Below are 15,324 nucleotides of genomic sequence, written 5' to 3'. Positions count from 1 at the left end.
TAAACATCTTTGCTCAGCTGGTACAAGGAGAGCTGGAAGCTCCTTTGCTTTCCTCACTTGCAGCCTGGAACCCACACCCCTGTCTGGATCTTGGTGTTTGTTTAGCATCAGCCTCACGATGCGTGTTGCATTTATCTGCATTTTTTATCTAGTAGTCACTGTGCTGCTCAGGACCCAAGCATGATGGTTCCAGACCTTGGTGGTTGCCTTGCCAGATGAAAGTCCCTGGTCATCAGGAGAATATTGCATAGCTTCTCTCTCCTGGGATATTTGGAAGGTGATAATACTTGCAAAGGCATTACCAAATTTTCAGGCATTTCTGTCATTTCTCCTGTTGGGGTATGAATATTTCCTTGGGCAGTTTGTGAAGGGCTGCTTGGCAGATGATTTTTATTAGTTGGGTGTTTATACACCTCAGGCTGAGGCGATGAAGGTTATTCTGAGTGGAATGGCTTTTTTGAAGAGGGAAACTCTGCAGGGTCTCATTAAGATGGTCCAATTCTGGATTTTCCTGGTGTTCTCCACGAGTTTGACCATAAATGCCTTTGGGAGGTATTTGCAGAAGTTTTTCATGTGCAAGCCATAAACCTCCAACAGAAGCATTAGGTAGGAATGTATATACTGACAAGGGCGTTTCCACAAATGCATTTTTACAATGCCCAGATCAATCAGTCCTAAAATTTACCTCCTCCATCTCTTGTGTAGGTTAGAGTTGTCTGCATGGTTTCTGTCCAAGGAAGAATAATCACCAGAAATCTGAATTACTTATATAACAAGAGCTCTGAGACGACACTCAGGCTGCCACGACTTTGAAATTCTCACATGCAGGCTGTAAATGAGTGCCTCTTTCCTACAGCAGCACATTCCCAGTGTGTGAATTCAAAAGTACCTGGAAAGATATTGCATCTTTCTTAGGAAACCATCTGGCAGCTTGGTCCTTTCCCTCCTCTTATGAAGATGACTCAGCTTTCGCCATCCGTGTGCCCGTCTGTGCTCTCCTCCTTTGGTTTCCATACTGCCCTCACCAGCCAAACATCTCGGTGCCTTTCTGCTGACGTGTTCAGCAGTGCCTATTCAGCGGTTTCCTAAGGGCTCAAGGTCCATGGTCACGTAGTTAATATTCTGCTGTGGTTCCCTTGGCTGGACCAGGCAGTTTGCAGTGGAGGCCAGACTGCTGTCTGCTAAGACAAGACAAGCTCCTCACTGACATCAAATGGGAGAAGACATCCCTAGGAGACTGTATTAAGCAAAAACTTAAGACTGGCAGAGAACCAGGAGTCCTCTGAAGCCACTGGCCAAACTGAATCAAACACATTCAAGAGCTGATCCTGTCCTGCTGCTCAGCCCTCCTGGTGGTGCACAATGAAGGTGTGGTGGGCATCATCCATGTAACGTCAGCACTTGAGTGCATGTTCTTCCCATGTGGAAGATGTGTATGTGTCACTCCAGGACAGGAAGATGATTTTCTTCACTATGAGGGTGGTGAGGCACTGGAACAGGTTGCCCAGAGAAGCTGTGGATGTCCCATTCCTGGAAGTGTTCAAGGCCAGGTTGGATGGGGCTTTGAGCAACCTGGTCTAGAGGAAGGTGTCCCTGACCACGGCAGGGGGGCTGGAACTAGATGATCTTTAAGGTCCCTTCCAACCCAAACCATTCTATGATTCTATGCTTTGGGATCCTGTAATGGAGGTGTGCAATCAGCCCTATCAATGCTCATTGAGTTTGTTCCTCCAGAATGGCCTCAAGCACCATCACCTGTGAGTCTGCCATTGTCTGCAGGACAGAAATGGCTGAGGGAGCAAAGCGCTGCAGGGAGGCACAAGAGGATGAAAACAGATCTCTCTCTCCTGCAGTAACAAGAGATTACCTGTCAGTACTGCTAAAGCAGGTTTAATTCCAGGCTCTGCTTGAAAACAACTTCTGCAAAGTCTAGCTAATTTTTACTTTAGGAGAAAATTATATTTGTCTGCCTCCTCCATATTACTGGTGTGGAAGTGGAAAAATTGACATTGACTGGCTGGAACCAATGAATGGGTTTTCAACGTTGCTGAGCAGACTAGCTAAGTGTCTCATGGAAGGTCAGCACAAAGAATCATGTCCTGAACAAGTTATTTGCTATATTGGGGAAAAAAGATACCTGTGGTGCTACCCAGGAAAGACATGACATGATTTCTCTTGGATTAGGTTCAGGCTTTTTTGGTAGGACCAGAGCTATCTCATAGAGCAAACACGCTGGCTCATGGGAAAGTGGCAAGCTGCTGGCTGGATCTTGGTTGTCCAGGCAGCATTTTTGGGTGTGCATGAGCATGTCAGGGGTGCGCAACAGCACTTCTCCACAGGGCTTTGTGCCATGTCTGTGCAGGCTGTGATCACTTTGCGTTTGCAAAGTTACTCTCCAAAGTGGATAGTACCTTGAGGCAGCTTCAGTGAGGGCTTGTAGGAATTTGTTTGGGATTTTTGCCCAGTTCTACCAGTCTGGCAGAGTCTTCAGGGGATGTGCTATGCTTTATATTGCCTTTTTCAGCCTTGATTTTCTGCTATCAATACTTCAAATTTTGCTCCTCTCCTGTCAAGAGGTCTTGTCAGTATGAGTCAAAAGGTAACAAGTTTCACCACTCCTGCTTGCAACCCACTCTTTAATACAGTCTCTAACATCTGGAAGTCTCTGATCACCCTAACATCCATGTTGACTTTGGCTCAGGGTGGACAGTGCCTACGTTTGATGTAAGGCAGTGGTACCACCTTCCACCCCGTCTCAGTCTAGCATGCCCCGAGAGCATGCAGAGGGTGGTGAGGCAGCCCCAGAGGCGAGTGTGCATGGCATTTAGCTAAATGCCATTAATAACTGCTAGACAGGGTGTGTTATCACCAGAGAGGCTGTGTTGATTATCCATGGCATTACCTTGTTCTGCCCAGCATCAGTTTTAGTTTGTGCTGCCTGATTTTCTGGCTGAATGCATAGGGAGCGCACCCCAGTGCCATGGAGGTACCTAACTCTGCTGGTGCCAAACTTCCCCTTGCTTTCACTGCTCGAGTTTGGTGCTCAATGCCTATTTGAATGTAGCCCTTGGTTGGAAGATGCACCTGCCTCTGCCCCTTCTCCCTGCTCTCCCCTCCCAGCTGGGGTCCTTCTTCCTTGATGGCAAACCCACTTTTGTCTGCAGTGGTGAGGAACCTGGAGCAAGCCATGGTTAGTAGGTGACACATGCAGACTTTGGCCTTTAGCAAACTAATTCCTGGGCCAGTCCTGCTTGCACATTTGGTAAGATATCTTTCTTCTGCCTGCATACTTTCCTTTCCCATCCCCTGCTCCTGCATGTTGCCAGACCCCCCCAAAAGGGCTTGGGACAGGTGCAATGGTTATGGTCTGGTCTTTTGGGCGCACCAGCCAGGAGAGCTGACCACATAGTGGTGCATGTGGGCACAAATGTCTCTGCAGGGCTCAGAGCTGATTGTACCACCGCACGCTAGGACACTGATTTATTTCCTGGTTTTAGATATAATAATCTTGTTGGGGCAGGGTACGATGGTGCTTCTGCTCGACATGTTGCCTACACTTGAGATGCTGCTTGTGAAAAACATCATGATGGTGATGAAACAGAGAAACTAGATCAGAGGCATGAGAAAGTGAAACCATGCTTAGAGCTAGCGTGGCTGAGAAGGTGGAGGAAGAAGAGGGTACAGGCAAGAGTGACAAATCCCTTCCCTGTCTCTTGGTGAGCCCATGGTCCTGGGCCATGAAGCCCTAGAAAGCACTTCATGTCCTGGCATCTCCTCTGGCCATTCCCTCATATCCTCCCATTGCTAGTAGCTCTGCGGCATTGAGCAGATCCATCATTCACCCTTTATGTTCCTTTTTCATGTCAACACAACCCATGTTTCCATATTGCCTTTCTGCAGGTTGTGTAGCCTCTGGGAGGGATGAACTGGCTCAGAGGAGTCCACCAGCAGGCAACACCTCCTTCAAGAGTTTTAAATGGCACTGGCCACTGGGAAACTTTGCTATTTTAGTTCTAGTTGCCATTGCTTACTGACACCTGCAGGGCTTCAGACTTCTCTTCCTTTTGCCAAATCCTCCCTGTCTCACCATGGAGCCATGACCAATGGGAACACATTAAAAAAAATAAAAAATAAAAAATCACGATTTTAGTAATTTGTTTGAATGTTGCTGTGAAACAGGTCACGGGGGCCAGTGCAAGGCCCTGTTTGTGTAGTCACCCACGGAGGAAAAAAGACATTTGTTCTGCTTTGAAAAATACCTCTTTCATGTGGAAAGGGCATATGGCTTGGGTGGAAGGCTGTGGACACTGAAGGGGAGGATGAGCTGCGGTGGGGCGTTCGTTCAGTGACACAGCTCAGCTGAACAGCTTTGCAAATATTCCTTGAGATTGTTTTGCACGTTGCTCAAGGCACATCACACGCTGCAACCAAATATTCATCCTCGGCTAAGAACTGGCTGCATTGTAGGGCAATTAAAGTAAAATATTACCCCCTCCTCCCTAACCCACAAGCAAACACTGCTGCGGGTGAAGGTCAGCAGAGGAAGAATGACATCATGAAACCCAAGAGGGAAAGCAAACATCATGCCAGCTCCATGCGTGGGTCAGCCACTGCACCAGGACAGAAACTTGCCTCTTTGAGACTTTGACTTCAGTCCTCTCTATGTGCTTGGAGGGCTTTTTTTGGGGGGCAGCTATAAAGCACGGGTATGCTACACACCACAGTTAACTGCAGAACGATCCATCCCTCCTGCTTTTCAAGTCCTGGCAGCAAATGGTGCACAATATCCTCACCACCCTGCTATGATGAAGCCATCTGCATGCGAGCCAGCAAAAGGCTGTTTAGCTGCGCTCCAACTGCAGCCCTGGATGGCCAAGGATCATGCCTGGGCCGATGCTGCTCCTGCTGGGGGAAGGGCACAGGGCTGGCCACCAAAGTGTGTCCTTAAAGCATGGAAACAACCCATTCCAGGCAGCAAGACTTCTCCCACAATGCAGTGCATCTTAGTAGTGCTAAAATAATATCTTTTTTTCTTACAATGGCAAGGAAATAACCTAAAAAACATGTAAGTCTATTTTTTTTTTTAAATGCTACTAGATGTAACAGTGGTGGTGCCGGTCCCAGTGCCGCAGATGTAACCTGCTCAGGTGCATGCGCTCCCATGCCCAGCTACTTGAACCTACAAATGCCTCCTACTGTAGGCAGGCTATACATAGGTAGACAAACTTGCATGCAAAATTCGAGGTGTCTGGGATGCAGTTGAACAGGATCACTTGTGGGAATCCGTTAATATTATATGGAAGTGCTGGTAGGATTGGCCCAATGTTTCCCAAGCTGAAACATCCCCCTGCATCCTTTGCTACCAGAAAAGCAAGGATTGGCTGCGCTCCCTTGCTCAACCCCCCCCAAAGCCAAAGCCAAAGCCAAAGCCAAAGCCAAAGCCAAACGTGGGCTTCCCTTGCCCCTTGGGAGCCGGGCAGAACGAGGCCCCTCGTGCCCATCCCACCAGGTGCTGGGTGCCTGCTCTGGATGCATCCACCTTCCCCTTTCCTAGCAGTGGGCTCCTCTCGTGGACCTTGCACCTCCACCAGCATCTGCGGGGCTGAATGCAACGTCGTGAGCACCACCACGACCCCGCTGGGAGACAGCCTGATCTGGATGAAATCCGTAACAGAGGTTTAATGAGCAATTCCTGCCCTTGTGCTACTGCTATATGCTTAATCCCATATGAGAGCAGGGGTTAAATACCTGCATGCACACAATGGCTTGCGAGGATATAAATATACCCACTAACAAAGAAATAATACTGCCCTTGATCCAAAATTGTTATAAATTTATTATGAATATAAAACCTGTGCTGGCCAGGACTTGCAAAGCAGCACTATAAAAAATAAACCGTCCTGGCACTACAAATCCCAGAGCCTAGAAGACTTGGTTTTGCAAAGGACCCTCACAACTGGGAATAAACCCCAAAATTTAACAACTTGTTTATTTTTTTTTTGTAAAAGTAAGTTTGCCATGTTAACAAAAGCAGAATAGTTTTATTTAGTGTTCATCTCACACCTTTGACAGCTGCAGCTGTCAGGCACAAAAATACAGTATTAAAATAAACTGAACAGAGTTGCTCATTGAAAAAATCACGCTATGCAAACCTGTGGATTGTAACATCAACAGTATAAAATGTAACAAAATTGGAATTTTTAATTTTTTTAAGCTTTTAAAGATAATAGTCCAGGCTATAAAACTATATAAGCATTGAATAAGAAATGTTAAAGTCAACAAGTCTACAACAGATACATCTTGTAAAAACTCAATAAATTATATATATATTTATAATATCTAGTAACATTTGAAATCATGCACAGTTTTGTACATTTTCTTTTTTCAGTACAGGAAAACTCAACGCTTCGAGTACTTGGAATGTACACAATTAGCAGACATTTGTAAGAAAATACCAAAAAATTCTTTTTTATTCCAACAAAACGAAACAAAAATCTATAGAAATCTACCTTCTCAAACTTCCATTGAAATAACCTCAAACTATAAATTATTTATTTTAGGATAAGGATTTTGTGGCTCTAAGAAGAAAAAAAAATAAATCTTAAAATGAGATGCTGTCATCCTGTTATTCTGAAACATTGATATGTAATATGCACCAGAGAAAAATGGAAAGAAAGAATTCAGGATGCAATTTGCCTTGCCTCTTCGTGGTAGTAGATAAAGTCTTCTGGACAAAAAAAAAAAACCAACCCACAACCCCCCAGCCCAAATCTCCCCCCCTTGTCAGCTTGATCCATGCTGAAATTCCCTAGTTCACTCCTGTGCTTTTAAACAGCTATCCGACATCGAGGAATAAAATAGCACAGCATTTTAAACACAGAAAATCAGGCATCACTGGCATTTTCCAGTGAGTTAGATGCAAAAGAAATACGCAGTCATTGCACCTCTCCTGCAAACAGTGTCACTCCTCTTGCTATTTTGCTCACATGGCATTTCTGAAGCCCTAAATACAACGGTACTGGCAAAGGGGAAAAAAAATTACCCCGCATCATCCAAAGTCAACATTTTGCTTTGCTGCACACTTGTTATTAAATCGACCACAAAGAATACCTTCATTTGAAAATAGAAAAATAAACACCCACGCCCCCTCAATGCACAGTGGTTAAACTGATGGAAGAATTCTTGGCCCTGTTTTTCTGAAATATGTAAAAATCATCTCTCTGCTGCTATTTGTTTGGTTTTAACCACTGGTGATGTAGTAAAAAATAAACTTACTTTTGCTCACTGCAATCCAGGATAAACTAATGTTTTTTTTAATGAATACATATATATATATATATATATATATATATATATATATATATATATATAACATTATATATATATATATATATAACATTAAATGTAATTTGTTAAAGGACTGTACACCTATACATTCTTTCAATATTTCCCATAAACACAAAAGAAAAACTTGATTAATATATTTTTTCTCCATTTTTAATAAGTTAAAAAACCCCACCCTTAAACTCGGTGAAATTTAAAGTTTACAGTAACGCTACGCTATTTAAACCGATGAACAGATATGTTAATGTCTATAAATAACTTTACAAATATACATGTTAAGGTACAATTTTTAAAACAAAACTGTGAAGATATAAAACAAACAAACAAACAATCTTTTCTTTCGCCCAGATCAGTATATCCTAGATTGCAATGCTCGTATTTTGAGACTCTCTCTCAGTACTGCTTTATGTTGCATTAGTATTATACATTCTTTTTTTTTAATATATTTATTTATATATATACAGGATATATTTATAGATATATACACAGATTCTCTGGAATAAACCTTTTTGATATAAGTTAAAGGCTCTTGCCTACAGGTACCCGTAACTTCTTTCTCCGAGTCACTGTGTGTAGATGGAGCCAAACTGCTGGCGTCGCGGGGTGGATGGAGGAGCTGCTCCCCTCTCACTCACCCCTCGCAAGCAAAACTATGCAAACCCCAAAAAGTGAGATTTTATCCACCCCACACCCCCACACCCCCCCCCCGAACGGCTGTTCCCAAAGGTCAGGACATGGCTTGAGACACGGTGTGGGCACCCAGGAGCCAGGTCCCCCGCCGCTGTCGGACGGGTGATGCTCTCCTCCCCAGGGACCCCATGGCCACCACCGGGTCCCTGCCCGTCCCCGGGGTCTGCTCCCGCCTCAGCACGGCCCCATCGCTCCCAGCCCAGTGCAAGAGCCGGGAGCTGCCGAGCCTGGCCAAAGCGCCGCCGTTTCAGATGACTGTCTCTTTTAATCATTTTTTTTCCTTTCTCCATGATGATTTGCATTTTACTTATTTTTTTTTTCTTCTTCCAAAACGGATTCCTTCTATGTAGCTGGGTAATACGATCATGAAGCTATAAAAACGACGACAACAAAAATATAGATATTTTTATAAATATATGAATCCCTGCAGGCAACGTGGCTTTTCAGCTCCACCAAAAAGGTTCATGTACAGATTGCATAAGCAAAGAATTTCTACATTCTTTACACTTTTTTTTGTTTGTGTTTTTTTTTTAAAAAAAAAGGAAGATTTTTTTTTCTCTTCTTCGTATTGCAGGCACAGAACGGCTACTCTGGCACTCGAAACACAAGCGTGGAGGCTGGGAGGTCAGTGCCCCCCAGGTTCAACATTCTGCTTAGTAAAAAAAAAAACCCAAAAAATGAAAAATAAACCAAAAAAAAAATCATATATGATAGATCATCTTGGCAATAGATTAGTTCCTTCAGGCCAAACAGTGCTTCTTGACTTTTTATACAGCAAACAGGGAAAAAAAACAAAACAAAACAAAACCAAAAAAAAAAGTTAGTATTTTTCTTTTTTTTACCCTGAACAGCTTGACAACACCACAAATCTCCAGGCACCACCACGCAGTTCCACTGGAAGATCCTTCACTACGGTTTTGTCCTCGGCGCCCCACCCTCACACCTCCGTGGGCACGCTGTCCACCTGTCCATCCGTCCGTCCGCCCGGGGTGTCCTCACGTCCGGATGACGCCGTTGCAGGGGGGGTGCTTGGGCAGGCAGGGTTCATCGGGCAGCAGGTCATGTGCAAAGACCGAGTCGTCCCCCGAGGAGCAGGTGCTGTGAGTGTCCTGGCCGGCCGGCGAGTACTGCTCGAAGGGCACCGAGAGGTCCAGGTACTCCTGCCAGGGCGACAGACCCATCAACGCTGGGTGACCCCACCGGGGACCGAGCGACCTCTCCCCGCGCCCACCCTACCACACTCACATCGGTGGATGTCACGGTGAGGACCCTGTCCAGGTCTTCCACCAGCTGCTTGAAGGTGGGCCGCTGCGAGGGGATGGCGTGCCAGCACTCCCGCATGATCATGTACCTGCATGAGACAGGAGAGGGGACCGTCACCCGCAGTGGGGCTAAGCGGCACCCACCCGCCTGCCCACCCACCCCCAAATCGCCTGAGAGAATGGCTATGGCCAACGCAACTTCAGCCATGGTGGCCTTGGCATGTGGCCAGCTTGGGGGAGGAGAAGGAGGGTTTTGTGGAGCCATGCTCCTCACTATTGATCTCCTCACGTGTGTCCGCGCTCTCGAAGCAGGAGGAGGAACCGTTCTAAAGATGAACTCTCATCTAAAGATGCAGCTCTGGTCTAAAGACCTGCACTCTCCTCTGCACTCTCATCTAAAGACCCACCAAACGAGCCATGGACTGAGCTGAAATGTGTCGGGGTGGGTAAACCTACCCACTGCCAGCTCCACCATCTTACGGCAGGGATGTCCCACTGGCCTGAACCATGGCCTGGGGTGGCATTTGGCCGCAGAGGGAAGGGGGAGCGGGGCAAGAAGGTCACCCCCACCACACACTCACAAATCATGGGTGCAGTTTGCGGGTTTGTCCATCCGATGGCCTTCCTTCAAGAGTTTGAAGAGTTCCTCAACGGGAATTCCCGGGTATGGAGACCCTCCCAAAGTGAAGATCTCCCATAGTAGCACTCCAAAAGACCAGCTGGAAACCAAAGAAAGATCTTTAAAATTCAATGAGGTTTTTTTCCAAGCTCCCCCCATATCCCCTCCCCCCCGCTCGGCTTTATTTCTGTGCAGCCATGCATAGCTAACAAAGTCATCAATAGCATGACTAATTGCCTAGGCCATTTTTACTAGTTACTTGGAGATCTCTGCTGATCCAACTCAATAGCAAAGAAATCCCAGGCACCAAGTCTGAAATTGAAATGAGCATTTAATCAGATAGGTGACAGCCCATCTATTACCCCCAGCTCTTTGTTAGGTCTTCCACCAGCTCCACTGAATGGAACAAATCAAATTATTCATGCACAGCTTCACTGAATTGCAGGCTTGGAACCACAGGCCACTAATTGTGCAAGCTGATACCAAAACTTGCTTGTTACAACACTCATTTCACTGGCCAAGCCAGGAGAAAAATACCCCAACAAAAATCAGCGGAGCACTAATGTTACACACTCCACTCCTGCAGCTGTGCTCTGGTTAAAAGTCCCCTTTTTCAAAAATATATTTTGCCTTCTTCGTCTTCTTTTTAAAAACAGGGATTATCTGTCTCTGTTTTGCTTCCACGCACGCTCGCTCTCCCGTTCTCTAGCTTTGATTTATCTGTCATGCCCGCTGCAGCATTACCTAAGCATGGAAACTATGATTTAAGATCAATAAAAGCCAAAGTATGTGAAAAATACAGAAACAGAAAGATTCATTTGTCCAATTGCAAGCGGTGAGCCTTGAGGCAGGCTGCCTGCTGAATTACTGTAAAAATGCCATTATCGACCAAATATTGAAATAAAAAAGCCGGTATGCATGCTGAGCTACTTCAGTCCTTGCAAAGTTCAGATGTGATACAGCTTTACCCGTAAGGCAGGCTCTGCTGTTTGCTGACCGTGCAGAGGCACCAAAACAGACAAGACAGGATTAAGAAAAATAAAGGCAAATAAATGAAGCTGCAAAATTAATCCGAGAATACATTTGTTGAATATTCTCTGATCAACTCTACTAACGGCAGACAGAATATTTCAAGCCCATCCCACGTACTCGACTGAAGCGTAACTGTCTGGGGCAAAGCATGGAGGAAGCTGAGGGCAATTTTTTTGCATGGAGGTTTTTTTGCACAAATTTTTCTGACTGCAGCATGAATCTCCTCATCTATAAATTGGACAAGGAGTACTTGCCTGCCTGCCTCCCAATAATTTTTCAGCAGCTCACTAGACATCCTCAGATGAAAGCAACTAGATAACGGTAAAATAAAACCAGGTGTGCAAAGCTGCAGCTTGGAATCGATTCATTTGCTTTTGCATCCCCGGGTGCCCCAGCAGTGAACGAGCCCTGCTCGTGCTTAGCAGTACATCTGTCTTTAAGATACTATAGGTGTTGATTTCCCTGTCATTTTATTTTTTTTGAAAAGTGCGGGTATGCTTACACATCGCTCTGGTGAGTATAGACCCGGTCAAACAATGCTTCTGGAGCCATCCATTTCACAGGCAGCCGACCCTGTAATTAGGAAGACAATGGGAACATCCCATCAGCATATTCCCCCAGCCACAACGGCACCATCTGAATCTTCTTTTCTAATCCAGTTTGAAACATTTTCATTAACAACCACATCTGCCTTCCCGGTCACTGGGCAAAGCAGTAGTGGCCACATATAAACAGATTAGAGCATTTGATCCCTGGATCTTCGCTGACAATCTTTTCAGAGAGCAGTAAATGCTCTCTGTAGAGGACCATGTTTCACTGCCAAGGCAGGTTTAACGTATCAGAGCATCTAAATCTTTGCATGGGAACAGCATCCATTGCTCATAAATGCAGCAAGCTCTGCAGCAGAGCATGGGAAAACACTTTCCATCTCTTTGGCTGGAAGAAGCTGTTTGACTCCTAGTCCAAACCCTGCTTAGGCTGAACTTGAAGGGAAACTTCCAAGACTGAAGGCAAGGGCCAGATCCTCTAAGAATCAAATCCGGATCCCGCTGGAGGCTAAATGAGGAGGCGTGATCCCAGCTTTCCAGGGGAACATCCTACATCAGAGTCATAAACATGGGCTGTCACATATGAGAAATAAACACTAGATTAATCATAATTCTTTTGGGCTTTGCTTGGCTCCTGGAGGGAGTCAGAAAGGACTGTTTCATGTCTGAGGCGTAATGTGGCTATGGGAGGGCTTTGTCCTCTTCTGCCCCACGGTCTCACTGGGGGAGACAACTAGAGATGGGACATAGGTAGGATGCACAAATAAGATTATGCTCTCAGCTGTCCAACACAGCTCAAAAAGGGAAAATCCATCTGGTCTATGATTAAAATTCCCAATAATTTTTATTAATTTATGAATAAGAAATCCTGGCAATTAAGAAAGATTTCTGATATGATATTGGAAAGGATCAGTATAGGCATGGTGGCCTTCGTAGGACTGCCTGGACATTTAGACCCCCTGCAGTCGCAAAGCCCCCAGGTTCTGCAATACCCTCAACCTCTTCCCCTGCCACCTCTGCACTCTGTTGTAGTGGCAGCTTTTGCTCAGAGCTCAACATTGCTGCAGGGCTCTGAACCAAGACACAGGTCTTCTCTCCAGCCCTTCATTTGTAAATATATCTCTACAGAAAATATAAACGACTTGGGGACTCAGCCCTTGTCTGGGACCATCTTCTCACCCTTGGTGGTGGAGCCAAGGAGCTCAGTTGTAAAAAGGAGAGAGGAATGCATGAGAGCCAGGTAGCTCCAGGTATACAAAAAGTGACATTCCTCTGTCAAGGGCTCTGGTGGGACAGAAGTGGGCTCCTTGGGATCTTTATGAACAGTAGTGGAGCAGACTGGAAAGGGCTCCATTCCCCTTTGGTAAAAACCTTGCTTTCTCTTCGTCTAGAGCCTCCTGGCCAGAGCCAAGACCTCTCAACTGGCTGCTAGCACCAGCAGTATCTGTCAGGAAGAAAACGGATGGTGGGTGGACTCCTGGGGCCATCCTATCTATAGCCCCTCACGGGGTGAGGCCAGTGGCAGATTTCTTCCTCCTAAGCCTCTCTAGAAAGGGAGATGTGGGACAAGGGCCACTTGCTGCAGGGATGGCCGAATTCCCTGCCAGAAGGAGAACTGCACATGCCTGGCAGCTCTGTACTTACATTGGTGGTTTTCTTGTAATAGTCGATGTTGTGAACGTCTCTAGCGAGGCCAAAATCAGCTATTTTCATCACATTGTCTTCAGTGACTAACACGTTCCTGGCTGCCAAGTCGCGATGAATGCACTGTGAAAGGTGAGCGAGTCAATAAATAAGGGCTTGTTAGCTGCCTGCGCCTGGAACCAACAGCACCGTGTGGTTTATAAGCTTTCATTGACTCCCAAGCTCATAAAGCTGTGGGCAGTGCTTAACTCCTCTCTTTCTGTGTCACTGCCCCATCATGCATGCTCGGTGGGAGCCACCTCTTAGCAACACCTAATCGGCAGCCTCAGTGCTGACACAGCCACGCGTCTTTGCTCTCCAAAGGGGACGCACAGATGAGAAAGCCAAGCCTCCTCTTCTGTGGGTGCCGACTGGGACGTGAAGCTGTCTTTCTGCCCTGCTTCCTCCAGGAAGAGGAGTGCAGGCTCATCTTTGCAGGAAAAAAAATCCTGAGATTAAGAGATCCCTAATACATCCAAAATACACAGAATCACAGAATGGCTTGGGTTGGAAGGGACCTTTAAAGGTCATCTAGTCCAACCCCCAACATCACAGTTGTTAGCTGAAAAAGAAGCTAAATTAGCCTGCACTGTGCAGAAAGCCACCACAAACCATCCACCCTGAGAACTGCAGTCACAGGACAAACACATCTGACACCTGAAGCTGAACTTGCTCTTGCCATAGTGCTCCCTGACCGCAAAAAGAGGTCACGCTGGCTGGTGCAGAGCTCCCTGAACCCAAAGCCTGATTCTCCACTTGCCGATGTCAGGGTAAATCAGGACTAATCCCCGGGTATGATGTAAGCAAACGCAGCAGCCGGCTCAACGCCAGCAAAATGCTCCCCAGGGAGCATCCCGAGCATGGCCATGCATCGAGCCAAATCCACGGCCAGCTCTGCTCCTCACCGAGCTGGTGACAGACGCAAACACGAGCTACGCCCAGGATGTCAGCTTCCTCCTAGGTGCTCTGCATCTTTAGCGATCTCGGAAGGGAGATGATGGGACAGGGGTGCACGCGGCTCCTGACTGTTGTCTAAAGTAACGTCTCCCACGGTGGAAGCTCACAACGTGGTGCGACGCTCACCCTGACCACTGCTGCCTGAGCCTCAGGATCGCACATCTGAAAGTCCGGTTACCCTGCCGAGTGGTAGGGGTTGAATTGCTGAGGAACTGCATCAAGGTCTGGGTTGCTTGTGCTTTTGTATGCATTTTGGGGATGCTAACAGGCCTGCAGATGACAGCGAGGGCTGTGCAGCTGCATGGCTCATGGATGCAGCCGGCATATGGGAACTTCTGCGTACGGCTGAAGCCTTCTACAAAAAACCCAAGATACTTCATACTGAAAAATCTGGTCTCTAAAGGGAGAAGCCTGCAATGCTTTGCCTGAGTTGTCCTGCACACACACAGAGCACTGCACGCCTTTGAACACACGGGTCTGACTGACACTCCTACCAAATGAGGCTTCTCAACTCACTTTCTGAGATGCCAAGTACTCCATGCCACGAGCCACCTGGTAGGCGCAGGAAACCAGGTCTTTAAATGTCAACTGCTCCTCTGGCAGCTTGCAGGTGTCGAAGGAATAGTCCATGCCAGGTGGGCGACGTGCCCTGAGGTATTCCCGCAAGTTCCCCTTCGACGCATATTCCACCAACACATAGAGCGGTCCTGCAAGCAAGAGCACCATCAGCATCCAGCGGAGGAACAGCATGCGCTGCCTGGGGGTAGGCTGACCACCGAAATCTCATCTGGGACATTCTGGGCAGCCAGTGAGTAATTACACAGAAGGGACAGTCAAACCGGAGCCTCCCACGGCCCTGCGAGCACTGGGCTACGTACCGTCCTGCGTGCAGGCACCGAGGAGGTTAATAATGTTTTTGTGCTTCCCGATCATTTTCATCATTTCCATCTCAGAGACCAGGTCGGAAAGGTCCTTGTCTGTGGCATCATCTGGAGAAAGCAAGAGAGGAAAGCAAAAAGATGTAAGGAAGAAAATAAGTGTTTTGTGAAGTAGTTAATACAACTGCTGCGTAGCCACGTGGGGCTTTGATAGGGAAACAGTACTTAAAATATGGCAGCTGGGAAGAAGAATCAAAATAAAAACAAAAAATACTATCTCAAAAAAAAAGATAATATTTGTTCAAGAATAA

General features: G+C 46.5%; 1 protein-coding gene across 4 annotated transcripts in view; it reads right to left on the bottom strand.

The window, feature by feature from the left end:
• Positions 1–8,057: 8,057 nt before the first annotated feature.
• Positions 8,058–15,324, bottom strand: part of FGFR3 (fibroblast growth factor receptor 3) — a 56,540-nt gene continuing 49,273 nt past the window's right edge. For all 4 annotated transcript variants that reach the window (XM_072862652.1, XM_072862655.1, XM_072862653.1 and 1 more), the window contains 7 exons: positions 15,014–15,124; positions 14,652–14,842; positions 13,140–13,262; positions 11,450–11,520; positions 9,878–10,015; positions 9,280–9,385; positions 8,058–9,194 (listed from right to left, as the gene is read on the bottom strand). In XM_072862652.1, the coding sequence (XP_072718753.1) occupies positions 9,030–9,194; positions 9,280–9,385; positions 9,878–10,015; positions 11,450–11,520; positions 13,140–13,262; positions 14,652–14,842; positions 15,014–15,124 (905 nt within the window). In that variant the 3' untranslated portion in view covers positions 8,058–9,029. The remainder of the gene's footprint in view (positions 9,195–9,279; positions 9,386–9,877; positions 10,016–11,449; positions 11,521–13,139; positions 13,263–14,651; positions 14,843–15,013; positions 15,125–15,324) is intronic.

This window comes from Ciconia boyciana, chromosome 5 (genome assembly GCF_034638445.1).
Source record: "Ciconia boyciana chromosome 5, ASM3463844v1, whole genome shotgun sequence".
NCBI lineage: Eukaryota > Metazoa > Chordata > Aves > Ciconiiformes > Ciconiidae > Ciconia > Ciconia boyciana.
This window is presented reverse-complemented; position numbering and strand designations above follow the sequence as displayed.